We start from the raw sequence: 13,835 nt of genomic DNA, 5'->3' as shown, positions 1-13,835 counted from the left end.
GTGTGAAGCTGCTGCGTGAATTGTGGTAGTTGAATGTGGTGGCACGAGAGAACTGCCACGCCACACGCTGGTGCACCTGCCACCTGACCACAGAGGCCCCACACAGCTCGGCCGATGGCTGCCTGGCTAGTTTCCTTCTCTGGAGAAGAAACCCAACCTTTCTCTTTCTTGTTATGATAGTCCCTTCCTGTGATCTCATCCAGCTGTATCATATCTATTTTGAGAAGCTCGTTTCCTTGGTGGCTCTGGTTCTGCATTTCACCCCTGGTACCCTCCTCTCCTGCCCGGGGTGGCTACTTTCTGCAGAGAAAGGGAGACTTCCTTAGGAGGCTCTAGCTATGTCCCTTGGATCCAGTTGGTGCCCTTTGGCCTGACCAGGTGTGGAATGGCAGTATGGGCTCAAGAGTGTCCACACCAGGCTGCCCCCCAGCGTAGTGACCACTGAAGTACAGTGGGGATTATTTGGCTTTTTGAGACCAAAGCAGCAGGACTCAACTTTTGGAGTTCACAGTCCTCCGACCTCCTACCATCTCAATGCCCCCTCCACTCCAGTCAGTGTGTTCCACCAACAGGCAGGGAAGGGTGGCCCAGGCCCACCCACCTGGGGAGCTGGCCCCTAGCCTGCAGGGCTCTGCCTCCTGCGTATTATCTATCTGCTGATGCTGAATTGCTTCCCTCTGTCTCTCTTGGGAGGTAAAAAGTAGTTTTCCTTCTCTCTCCTGCAGTGATGGAGATGTGCGGGATCCCCTGGCCCTGTCCCTCTTAGGGATGTGAGAGACTTGGTGGCTAGGTGACACTAATGCAGAGGAGGCAGCTTGAGAAAATCCCAGAACGATGTGGGCTCTTGTGCAGAAAGAGGGCTTGGCCAACAAACAGGCTTGCATGGAGGCGGGGGGGCGGGAGAGGAGCTGCTCCAAGGTGGGTTCCAGGTGGGAAGCCCTTGGCCATCATTCAGTTCAGCCTCAAGCCCTCACTGCCGGCTGGGCTGCTTCCTTTCAGAGTCCATTGATGACACGGGGCCTGGACAAAGGAGTCGAATGTGGGTCACCCTGACCCATTTCCATCTCAAGTTCAAAATTAGGATGGAAACTTAAGATGTTCTGGGCCTTCAGCTGTCCCCCAGCTGAGCAGCCCCACCCGTCTGCCCTGGTTTCTGCTGCTGGCAGCAGCCACTCACTGGGCTGTCCCCAGCCCTCCTGTGCCGTGAGCTGAGACGCTGCACCTGTGAGAACTGGCAGGGGTGGCGGCATGTCTCGGGGTGACATGGGTGCTAGATACACCTAAGACAGGGTGGGCAGATGGCGGAGGCCAGGCTGGCTCCCAAGCCTGACAATCCAGGTTCAATCTCAGCTGCACTGAGGAGGAGCTGGGCCAGATGCTCACCTTCTCAGAGGCTCAGTTCCCATCTCTGGAAGGTGGGGACAGTCATCGTGCCATCACATGGGGATATGTCGACTGAAAAATGCAAATGCATGGGAGACACTCACCCCTCCCCCTTGCATAAAGTGCTCAATAAGCGGCGGCAGTTGCTACTGTGTGTCATCATTACTCTGCGCAGATCAGACTAATGGTTTGAGCTGGGGAGTTGTATTTGTCAGGAACTCTCGTGGGGATTAAAGATTGGGGATTTCATCTCTGCGTGGGGCTCTTCTCCAGCTTACACAGAGGAGGGGCCGGGGCAGCGTGGGAGTAGATGAGTCATCTCTGCTTACGGTGAGGCCAGTCTCTTGCACTTTGTAAGTGGAAAAAAGGAAGTGGTGTGTGTGCACCTGTGTTGGAGCAAGGACAGGAGATAGAGTTGGACTACACAGAGTGTTGTCGTGAGCCAGTGAAGCCGATGGAAGGTCCCAGGTCTCTGGGTGCTGGGTGGAGAGATCACAAGTAACCCCGGCTGTTCACATACAGTGCCTAGTTCTGCTAAAACCAGATGTTGGTCTTTGATGTGCCTTCTTACTCTTCTGAGCTCCAGATCTGCTTAATCTTTGTTTGAATGCTAGATTCTCAAGAATCCAATGGCTCTTTTCCTCAGAAAATTACACATCAGGACAGACACGATCTCTGTGAACAGTCCAGTTGCAGAGATTTCTCAGATCCCACTTTCTAAACGGAGCAACATCTGAAGGATGACTTGAACATCTGATAACTAGGCGAACTCCTGCACATGCTTCAGAACCCTGCTGACATGTCATCTATCCAGTAGAGCTGCTTTCCTGGTCCAAATCAGCTGAGCAGCCCACCTTCTCATTGCTCCTGTGTCTCTTAGATTTGCAGCCTGTATTTTCCCACTTCCTGGTTCTTCTTCTCTACTAGGTTATGGCTCCCAATCAGTTTTCCTCTTCATTCGCTGGTCCCAGTGCCAGGAACACTGAAGGAACAGGTATCAGATATCGTGAAGATAATGAGTTTCCTGCTTGAAATGCAGAGCAAGATGTCTCTCTGCAAATTGTAGGGGAACTTGGGAAGCCCTGTCTGATGGGATTTCTTTGGAGGGCTCTGCCTGTATGCTGGGACAGTTGCAAGCTGGTCTGGAGGACCAGTCTCTGCGTTGGCTTCCACAAGATAAGGGGCTGTCAACACAAGTGGAATAATCAGGAGGAACTGGTGGGAAAGTAGCATTGGCCTCAGAGATTTCCAGCGTGATTAGATAAGGGAGTATGTAATTGGAAATGTGCTGGCAGGGAGACCTGCTTTGAAGTTCCAGGCTGATTATGTTAGGGAATAGGTCCAGTATCTGGGTTGCAAGAGCCTCCCTGATCAGCAAAGAGCACCTGCTCTGTGGGAGAGCAGAGAGCCTGTCCTTGTCTAGAGGTGTCCATGAGAAACCCCTTGCCCAAGCTCCCAGGGGGCAACATTTGCATCAAGAGATGCACAGATGGGAGCCAGGACCGACCTCTGACTTGCAGAGCCTGAGCTCAGAGAGTGAAGGGGCAGCCGATTGCAGGTGGCATTTGGTGTCTTCTCTCTAGCACGCACGCTCAAGAAGGCCATGGGTACTTCAGCTCAGTTACAGAAAGCATGCTCTGTAGCTTGGAGGAAGCCAAGTGCCCCTGTCCCCCAGGAGGGCAATGCAGTTACTTTGGAAATTACTGAATTTAAGCGCTTCTGACAGAGAGCAGGCACCCTGCTTTGCTGGGAGAACTTGCACCTTCTGAGGGCTCCCTGTCAGCCTCCCACTGTTCCAACCTCAGCTCCGTGAATAGATGGGAAGTTATCTGTCTCTATTTGATGGCACATAGCTCTTACTTTATTTGTTGAAGAAGGAGTCTTGTCTTGAAAAATCAGGTTGGTTCAAGTCCAAAGCTCCCCCAAAGACCTGGCTTCAGCCCTCTTTCCTCCCACAAAGGGGTCATGGTCTACACAGAGGAGGGCTAGCAGGGCTCCTCAGAAGATCCAGGGCAGTCCCTGTGTGTTTTGCCACCACTCATGGCCACCTCCAAGACATCCATTTTTGGACACAGGGACAGACCCCCAAGGGAGCAAGCTGAGCCTGGAGTGTGCGATCTGGGTGGAAGCAGCCAGGGATGGCCACTTGTCACCAGCAGGCCCGACAGCTCGCCTGTTCCTCTGCTATCACTGACTGCAGAGGGCTTAGCTGAACTGCCCTGCTCGGAAGCCATCAGGCCTTGGCAAAACACAAAACACGTTTTCCAGGCACTTCTTGTTTTCCCAGTACTGACTGTATTCGGAGTGAAATGGAATCCATCTGTTTGAAGTGCTTTTGCTGAATTCTATGCAGCATGATTTTCTGTAAGAGTGTCTGAAGGCTGAAGGTTTTAATCTTTTGTCTTGGAAGGAGGGCACCCCATTTGGCTACAAGACAGTGTAAATTGAAACCTAAAGCACGCGTGTCTGGTGAGGTTCCCTGTGAGGCAGGGATGGCCTTCCTGACCCTTTGCTAAAGTTCACTGGGAGTGAGGAAGTGGACTGTCCCCTGGGCTATGCAAGGTGAGACCAGGGCAGTCTTTTCCCCCTCATAAAGAGGTTCTGAGCAATTGGAGCCAGAGAGTAGGTAACAGAGCCTGAGCCACTGAAGCAAACGAAGTTCAGGTCCGTAAGAACTGGAGCTGCCCGTCCATCAGAGACTCTCGAGGGTCTTTTTGCTGTCACTGCGAGTGCTGTCTTTCAAAGGCCCCATCTCACCAGTTAAGATAAAAAAAAAAGATAATTAGTCTTTTTTTTTTTAACATTAGAAACTATGGGATAATGTTGGTGCTGGGGATGTCGCTCAGTGGTAAAGCACCTGCTAGCTTGCACAAGGCCCCGGGGTTCCTTCCCCAGCTCCAAAAATAAAAGAGAAAGAAAAATCACTCATCGTCCTACTGATCAGCATTCACCACTCCAAGCACTGAGGTATTCCTTTACGTGGTTTCTCCTTCTGTCTCTTTAAAGCAAATTGAGATAGTAGTAGTTTATGAATAGAGCCTTTTCCAGGACCGTGACATCACAGTCATCTTGCTGGCCCCTGGACAGTCTTCCTAGGCATCAGATTCTGTGACTGCACGGTATTCTATTATATGGCTGGTCTCCAGTTTTCCTACCCATTCTTGGGCAGTTGCAGTGTTCCTAGATTGTCACTTAAGTAACACAGTGAACAGCATCTTTGGGCACAAAGCTGAGATGGATTCCTAGATATTACTTCCAATTGTTGAGACTTCTGTATGTGAAGGTGTTACCAAGACCCATCTATAAAGCATGGTTGTCATAAAAGATGGCGGGCAGAGAGGTGGGGTCAGGTGACAACATTTGCTGTGTCTCTGCCCCATTCAAGACATGCTGTTAGGATTGTGAGCATAGGAAAGACTTCATGAATGACAGACCTGGTCTTTATCCTTGAGGACCCTACTGGATAGTTTGAAACCACAATATAACAATAGTCCAAGGAGAGGGGGTTCCTGTATTCACGGGAATCCAGGCACAAATTTCAGGATGAAGCAGAATTTCTGTGATCCTTTTGCATTTTCTGGAACTTTCAGCAGAATCATTTCATCTATAGAGTGGCCAATAATTACCCATTCAATGATTGTTAGAGGTGAGTATTTAGAGGAAGGTGAATGTTTTCTTCTACTTATCCTTTTCTCCTTTTGTTATTTTATAGTTTTTTTGTAATAGAAAAAGTAAACTTCTTTGAGTGTCATTCATATGACCAATAAACTAAGGAGATGGCAGTCAGGCACTGGTCAGGGTGTAGCAGAGGCCGGAGTCTACACCCAACTGGTGTGAGGCAGGGATCAGCAGAATTTTTACCTGCCTCTTCAGTGACCTACCAACCTGTTTACATATAACTCTGACCTGGCAACATGAGCTTAATGCCTACAAGATCATATTTGCTGGAACATTCTGTCGTGCAGGTACATGGCACTTCCAGTGGTTCAGTCACTGCCAGTGCTTCAGTGTGCACCTGGCTGCTAGGAGTTAAAAGGGTATTTGATCACTCTGCAGGCTCCAGACTTCCACTTGGGGCCAGAACTGGGTGTGCATGTGGAAGTTGGTGACTATCGTTTGTACGTCTTTTCTCCCCTTTGCCCCATCACTTCTGCTGTTCAGCTGATTCTTCCTTGGAGAAAATGAGAGTGCCAAGTGCCAGTCTGCGGCCTTGTCGTGGCGCCCCCTACTGGTCAGACATCTGTAATTGCAGGACTTGGGCAAAACCCCATCTCAGCTCAACTTGTTCCAAGAGCTTATCAATTTTTGTCAATCAAATGTTCAGTTAGGACAGGTAGGACTGGGGGATGTGTCTCATTACCCCAATTTCTTTGGGGCCCTTCCCTCATCTGTGGCTGGAGTGCCTGGGTCTCCATCTGAAGGTCTAATGACAGCACCACAAAGAACTGCTCCAGGCAGGCAACACACCTTGACCGTCCAGCCCCCACGTCCTCTCACCTGGCATCCGTCTTATCTGGCTTGCTAGCACCTGTACAGCTTTCTGTTGTGTTCCAGTTGGCTGTTTCCCCAGGCTAGCAGGGTTGTTTTTCTTCTTCCCTGACTCTGCTTCTGCAGAATAAATCCCTTTCTCATTCCCTGTGACTCTACTTTCCTTTGATCCTTTGTTTTCTCCAGAACCAGAACCACTTAGTCTCCTAAAGGGCTCAGAGAGGCATCTTGCAGCTCCCTGTAATTTATAAACCCATGATAGACATCACACAAGACTAATTCTTATTTGGCCAGCACTCTGCTGGCCAAAAGCAACAAACTCCACCCTGAGGCAGATGGGGGTGGGGGAGGAACCAGGCACTGCCCACCCCAGATGTAATGAATATGTGTTCTTTATGGGACTAGAGAAACACCAAACAAACATCTGTGACCAGGGCCAGTCTTAATCCAGAATGCAAAATAAACAAGATAGCATTCCAGATACCATCCTGGGGGACTTGGGGGGGGGGGGAGACAGTATCCAAAGCTTACACCTTCACAGGGTGTCAATCACATTCCCTGGGCTAGGATTTGCTTATATCCTGTTTCTATCCAGATTATATTCTATGTAGGATTTTTAAATTAATACATTTTTAGTAAAAATTATTGTAAAGCATTTCATAGTTTAGCAAAATATTTTGTATATGTATTAATACAACCATAATTTATATGTAAATATTAAAATATAAATTAATATATTTTATACATGTAAAAGGCATATATATTTATATAAATATTAGAGCATTTTATGCCAGACATTTAAAATATTTCTAAAAATACAGGCTAAATAAATACATTAAAGTAAAACTTACTATTTAAGTCAATACCATGGCTTTATATTAAAATTAAATACTTTAATATTGAAACCCTGTCAATATTAAAGAGCTGGGGATGTGGCTCAGTGGTAAAGTGTCCCAGGGTTCAATCCCTAATACTCCCCAAATTAATATTGAAATATGTAGGATGTATTTTTTATATAAATGAAAGGCGTTAGAAAATAGTTTTTAAAAATAACCTGGCAGGGGGCGCTCTGCTCAGGTGTGGTTCCCGCCCCGGCGGCCACAGCGCCCCCTACCGCTTACTCTACCGTGAACACTGACCGGCTGTTCTTGCTCCCGCCTGCAGGCATCGGCAAGAACGTCATCTGCGACCGCACAGCCACGCCGCTGGATGCCTTCCGCATGATGTCAGCCGCACATTACTACCCCAAGCTCATGAGCATCATGGGCAACGTGCTGCGCTTCCTGCCGGCCTTCGTGCGCATGAAGCAGCTGATCGAGGAGGGCTACGTGGGCGAGCTGCTGGTGTGCGAGGTGCAGGTGCACAGCGGCAGCCTGCTGGGCAAGAAGTACAACTGGAGCTGCGACGACCTGATGGGCGGCGGCGGCCTGCACTCGGTGGGCACCTACATCATTGACCTGCTCACCTTCCTCACCGGCCAGAAAGCCGTCAAGGTCCACGGGCTGCTCAAGACCTTTGTCAAGCAGACAGACCACATCAAGGGTATCCGCCAGATCACCAGTGACGACTTCTGCACCTTCCAGATGGTGCTGGAGGGCGGGGTGTGCTGCACCGTCACCCTCAACTTTAACGTGCCTGGCGAGTTCAAGCAGGATGTGACTGTGGTGGGCTCGGCCGGGCGCCTGCTGGCTGTGGGCACCGACCTGTACGGGCAGCGCAACAGTGCCCCCGAGCAGGAGCTGCTGCTGCAGGATGCCACGCCCGTGAGCAACTCCCTGCTGCCCGAGAAGGCCTTCAGCGATATCCCCTCGCCCTACCTTCGTGGCACCATGAAGATGATGCAGGCGGTGCGCCAGGCCTTCCAGGACCAGGACGACCGGCGCACGTGGGACGGGCGGCCTCTCACCATGGCCGCCACCTTCGACGACTGCCTGTACGCGCTGTGTGTGGTGGACACCATCAAGAGGTCCAGCCAGACCGGCGAGTGGCAGAACATTGCCATCATGACCGAGGAGCCGGAGCTGAGTCCCGCCTACCTGATCAGCGAGGCCATGCGCCGCAGCCGGATGTCCCTTTACTGTTAGCACAGACTGAGGACCTGCGGGACTTAGACCTTCTGTGCCGGGCCCAGAGAAGGGGAAACACGTAGGGGTGAGAGGGTGGTGGTCTTGGGGATCGTGGGAGTTGGGGACAGAACACGGGTAGATGGTATCTGAGAAGGTGAACCCCAGCCCAGGTAAGGGCCCCCAATAAAGAGTGTCGGTGGGCTGAGCTCAGGGCCAGGGCATAGGCAGAAGGGCCTGCCATCCTCCACACGTCCTTTGCCAGGTTTTGCATGAGAGGGAGGAGGCTCGCTGCCTCTGCTGCCCTTTACTGAGAAGCTAGGAGGGGTTGCTGCCCTCCCTACCTCATCCACCCCCACACCTTGGCCTCCTTTGCAAGCCAAATGGCCCTGCATCAGGGGGCAAGGCCATGGGAGCCAGGCTCCCCCGACACCTGCCACTGGCAGGAGATGGCACATCATCTCATGTCCTCAGAAGCCTAACAGTCTAGGGAGAGATGGAAGTGGGTTGGGTTAGTGAGGCACTTTTTAGTCTACTTGAAGTGTCTGAAGGGAAACTCCTTAGAAGCAAAGGGTTTAGCTTCTTTGATCTTCCTCATGGGGAGTCCTAGGGCATGACTGGTTCCTTATCCTTCTCCCTGTGGGGTAAGGAAGCATTGTCCCTTGGCTGACGTTGGAAAGATCAGGAATGGCAGCAGAGAGCAGGGTTCCCTTAAGCTGAAAGGGGTGAGCAAGAACACACACTGCATGGGAACAGGTGAGGCAGAGAGTGAACCCTCCCTCCGAGCTTGTCAACAATGCAAAACCTGCTTTATAACCTTTCCAGGAAGGGCGGATTGAGTGAGAGCCATTCAGACAGCGCGCACCAAGTGGGCGTCTGACTGCAGGTTCCCACGCTGCCCTCTGGAGCTGGGTCAGCCACTGTGCCCCAGTGTTGCAATGTGAGTCCCCAAAAAGGGAAAATGAGCATAGCCCTGGAGTTGCTTTGAATTCCAACACCAAGCTGGGCTTCCCAGCTTGGTAGATTGAAAAGGGAAGCCTTCAGTTCCACTCAGAATTCTCTTAAGATGAGAAGCCAAGGCTCTTTCCCTTAGCTTTGGCTTCTAGAATTCTGACACCTGAAAACTACTGAATAGTTATCAAAAAAGATAGCAAGGAACATGATTTTCAGTGTTTCTAAAATGGGGGTTTGGAGGCCTCAGAGGGCTGTATGTCAGGGCGGATCAGGCTGAAGGTGGAAAATCTTCTACTTGCCCCCTGGCTCTCTTGTATTTTCACCCACTTTTCCAGCTTCCATTAGTGACAACCAACTGTAAGCTCAAGAGTGGGCAGTGCCAAAAGGGAACGGCTCGTCACATGGGCCCATACACTCATTTGTAAATACTTACCATCATCAAATGTCCCCCAAATCAGTTTTTTAAAATTCAGGTCTGATCTTGAAAGAAAGACCAAGTCAATTACATTTTGAAATGTGGAATTATTGTTGTCTTTGCTAACTTTTCACACACACCCCCATCCCATAATACATTTGTGAGGCTGGGTGTGGGGACTAGTCCTCGTAAGTCTACGTAGCTTTTGTTCACAGGTTTCTGAAGTCAAACAGGTGTCTTTGGCATACAGCCGGGGTGAAGACTTCCTTTCAGATTACCAGCAATAGAACTAGAAGGGAATTAAAGGCCCTGGAGGCCACTCCCAGCCTCTAAATGGGCAACATTTGAAAAGGAACAGTCCCAACAGAGGGTCCTCCATCCTCCTCCCTGGAGTCGATACACTGCAAAGCCCCCAGGCTGCTCCTACTCACAGGAATAGTCCTGGATGTATCTAAGCACCAGGGAAATGTTCATCTTCTAGGACAAAAGAGTAAATCTTGCTTTTCTTGGAAGAATCACCCTGTTCCCTGGGCCCCTATACAACATGGTGGGGTTAGTTAGCAGAAATTCCATGACATGGTTATGTTCCCTGATAGGTTGACTCACTTCAAAATTGGGAGATGTGGTGGATGGAAAGTGTCCCAGTGCTAGTTGGAGCAAAGGGCCCCATTTCTGGACTATTTGGGTTTCTGTTCTAAATTGCCCTCTGGAGAAGTAGTTTTTGTGAAAACTGTAGAAAGAAGTTTTTTTTTTGTTGTTTTTTTTTTCCTAGCTTGCCTGAAAGGCTGTGATTAAGGATGAAGGGAAATAAAACTAGGTGACTCTACAGGTTTCATTTTTCTACATCATTTGTAGTCTAGGTAGATATTCTTGGAGTTTCCATTTTGTCTTTCTGTACTTAACCATAACACTGTAGAGATTCCCCCTACCCCCACACAAAGGCCTCTGAGCTCTGTGATAAACAAAAATTCTTGTTTGAGGCCAGGGGATATAAAAGGCATATACTTTAAAAGAAGCATGAAAAATATTTTTAGTAAGTGTACTCAAATTTTATCTACTGAAATGCATGTAGTAGGTTGAAACAGAAACAAGAGGAAGAAAAGACCTAGGTAGCTCATATTTTAGTATAAAAATGACAGCAAATGAGTTTAAGATACTTTAGTGTTCCTTCTGCACTTGTCCTACCACATGCAAAGACTGGTGGGAAGCAGCAAGGTGAGACTGAAATTCCTGAGGACTTTGTTTCAGCTTGGTACCCTCAGGGGTCTGGGTACCATCTGCTAGATTAGTCCTAGACTTTGATCTAGGACTAATTCCCAGTAATAACCCAGCGCATTTCTTTAATGTGCTTCAAGGGCCTGCTGTAACGGAGGCAGCCCTGTAAGGTCTACACGTTCAGTTTCCCCTTGACTGTCTGGTACCCTTCGTTGTGTAGATGCCTCTACAAAAGTCCTAAATTCCAAATTCTCAGAGAAGATGCAGGTCAGGGTTCTTTTCAGGCAGGCACAGTGTTAAGGGAATGCCCTGGGCTTATTTGGAAACCTTGGAGGCTGTGATCACTGTTTCTCCAAGACTTCTCTCCTTGCTGGGAAGATTGCATCGCGGGGCACCTCAGATCTAGTGTGGCCTACCTGGCAGCAGATACAGTGTGCAGAGCATCTCATTCAGTCCATAAGAACAGCTCTACTGGGTGTTTTCATCCCTTTTGCACACTAGAAAGCAACTGTCCAAAAATCAGCAAGAAAGCAGAAGTGAACTCACCGGAATTTACCACCTTTTTCTCCAAGCCCAGTTCTGTTTCTGCCCTTCAAACCCTGGAGAGGGGCTGCCCTCCCCCTGTGCTGAGTGGACTCCAGTGAGACCTGGAGTCCACTTCTCTGCTGAGGCTCCCTCTTGTCGAGCAGGATTCAACATTTGGTGTTTTGCCAGAAAGTTCGTTATTAGAGCTGCAAATAGAAATGATCAATTTTTCTTTTCCTCCCCAAATGGAAATAGCACTCAACTTCTTTTAAAACGAACTTCCTAATTTTATCTTTGGTTGTAGTACAAAAAATGTACAAAAAACTTAGACAAACCAGAGTTGGAGATTTTCAAAACATTGTTGGCTGACTATCAGAGATGGCCTTGGATTTTGCTTTGGGGGGCCTGAGTATAATATAGGAAAATATCTTTTCTCAGGGAGTGGGGCTTTCAGGGTTGACTTCTTGTGACTGGGATTAGAGCCGTGCATTTGTACATTTGTATTCTTTTACTCTCTACATCTTGTCTTATAGTTGCTGCTCTTGGATTTGACCTGTGATTATAGATGGGGCTTCTGATCTGATCTCTTTTCTTTTGATGGGCATAGGAGGAAATCAGCTTTGCTGATGATATCTTGGGGACAAAGTAAAGCCAGTTCATGGGAAGGGACTTCAACATCTAATACATTTAGTCCCTCATCTTGTATCCCAGAGAGGGTAAATGGTGGTTAACGTCACCCCAGCCCAGTTTTCTGACTGCCTCACACAGCACCCTCAGAGATTTGGACCGGGAATGGTGGCTAAGGGAGGGGTAGTGACTGGTCTGAGGTTCCCTATTTGGTAGAGAGGTTGGGACTGACTGCATTGCACTGCATTCCCTGAGCTCTTACAGGTAAATTCATTTTTCATGAACTCAGTTATATCTCAAATATACTCAGAAAATTAGCTTTTAAAAATTTTCCATTGTAATTGCAATGTGAATAATCTCTAATTGGCGTTTTCTTTGGCAAGGATAGGGGACATTCACCTTTGGGGTTTCCTGAGGCTTGCTTGGACTAGCTCAGGATTCTTTCTCCACTCAGTGCCTGTAAAGCCCTGGAGTTGACAGGGCAGAAGTCATGACATTGAGTAGCTTGTGGAGTGAGGGGGGATCAACTTTCAGAACTCCACATTTCAATCCCTTTTTGGGGAGAGGAAGGAGAGTGATGAAAGATAAGTCATATGTATTTGCATTGTGAGCCCAGAGTCTCCACCAGTGGGGACAGTCCAGATGGACTGGGGTTTCTGGGACTTCTCTACAGAGGAATTGAGACCTCCCGTGCTTCTCCAGTAAATGATGGGTTTGCTGTTCCCATTGGAATCTGGCTGTGCCATAGCTGAGTGAGCACGATCACATCAGTTAGGAGTGGAAAGTAGTAGCCTGCTGACATCCCCCCCACCCGTGTCCCCAAGCTTATCTGCTAGAGCCCTTGAGGCAGGCCGAAGAAGCTGGCTCTCCTTCAGGCTCCTAAGGTGTTGCATTATTGAAAACTCTGGAATCTGCTACAGTCCTCTCTGTTTCCACCAGCAGTGAATAGAATAACAAAAAGAACCTGCTGAATGCAATGGCCTGATGCTTTGTGCAGCAATCCGAGCAGGGCAGGTGTTGGCAGGAAGTACACAGAGCCATGGAGTCTTGATGTCTCTGTCTCTCCCCTTCTCTGTCCAGTTCTTGCTGTCCTCTGCAGCCACCTCAAGGGCTAAATCATTGAATGAGCCCCTTGGTTCCTCCTTATAAATGCAGTAATTTATTTGTGATGCTGAGTCTAATCCCAGGTTAAGAAACAAAAGCTTGTGATCTGACCTGCTCCTTATTCTGCCCTGTGCCTTGTCCAGGGGTGGGAGAAGTTTCTAGCAATTTTGACTCTGTTTGCTGCCTGGTGCTTTTCATTTGTTTTGTGTGTATGTGTTTTTTTTTTTTTTTAACCAAAATTGCATTGGTTGGGTCGTCATTGTCAAGTATGTATTTATTGTGTTTTACAAACATGAGTATATATGTATGTATATGTATAAAAGCAAACTTATATATAAAAAGTCAAGGCATGTATACTAGATATTTTAAAGAGTTATTTATCAAGGGGAAAAGATGTGTGTTATAAACAGAGTCTATATTTTATATATAATGTAGATAGCAAAAATAGCTTATAAATTATAGAAGGTTTTGGTTTTTCTTTTTTATTATTAAAGCAAAAAAAGAAAAGGACAATGAATGCAACGGTTCCTAGTGTTTTAAAAGACAAACTACTGTGGGAGTTGGGAGGCAGTCTTCCCTGCTGGGCCTTCCAGCAGGTTCGGTGGCCATTACCCTGGCCCACCCAGCAGATCCCCGTTACTGCTTACAAGACGCTGGGGCCAGGGGGTCACATCCCTGTGCCTGCTCGCCTGTGTGGCTCCAAACACGGCCCCTCGCTCTTCTCCACAATTTGCATTGGTGGGAAAAGAATACAAGTGGCAAATAAAGATTTAAAAGCAGCAGCAGTTCCAGTTCTTTCTCATTTTCTAAGCTCAGGTGCTCATAATTTAGGTACCTGCAGAATCTGTGGGATGTGAAGCATGAATGGGTGTGTCAGAGGGGTGTGTGTGCTGGAAGCGGCTCCCGTGTATCAGCACCCAGGAAGCTGAGCCAGGGGTCAACTCACCTTTCACTTCCTTCCAGGAATCATTGGATGTGAGAGTGGGAGGCACTTCACAGCCAGCTGCTTCAAACCCTCACTTTGGAAAAGTGGAAATGGAGAGGAGAGAAGCTCCCTAGAG

At 48.5% G+C, this 13,835-nt stretch overlaps 1 protein-coding gene across 1 annotated transcript in view; it reads left to right on the top strand.

Annotated features, from left to right (window-relative positions):
* Nucleotides 1-13,545, top strand: part of Gfod1 (Gfo/Idh/MocA-like oxidoreductase domain containing 1) — a 99,962-nt gene extending 86,417 nt beyond the window's left edge. Inside the window, exon 2 of the mRNA XM_026384568.2 lies at nt 7,036-13,545. Coding sequence (XP_026240353.2) covers nt 7,036-7,955 — 920 coding nt within the window. The 3' untranslated portion in view covers nt 7,956-13,545. The remainder of the gene's footprint in view (nt 1-7,035) is intronic.
* The last annotated feature ends 290 nt before the right edge of the window (nt 13,546-13,835 follow it).

The sequence above is a fragment of the Urocitellus parryii genome, chromosome 8, assembly GCF_045843805.1.
Source record: "Urocitellus parryii isolate mUroPar1 chromosome 8, mUroPar1.hap1, whole genome shotgun sequence".
Taxonomy (NCBI): Eukaryota; Metazoa; Chordata; class Mammalia; order Rodentia; family Sciuridae; genus Urocitellus; species Urocitellus parryii.
Note: the sequence above shows the minus strand (reverse complement) of the source record. Positions and strands in the feature narration are given on the sequence as shown.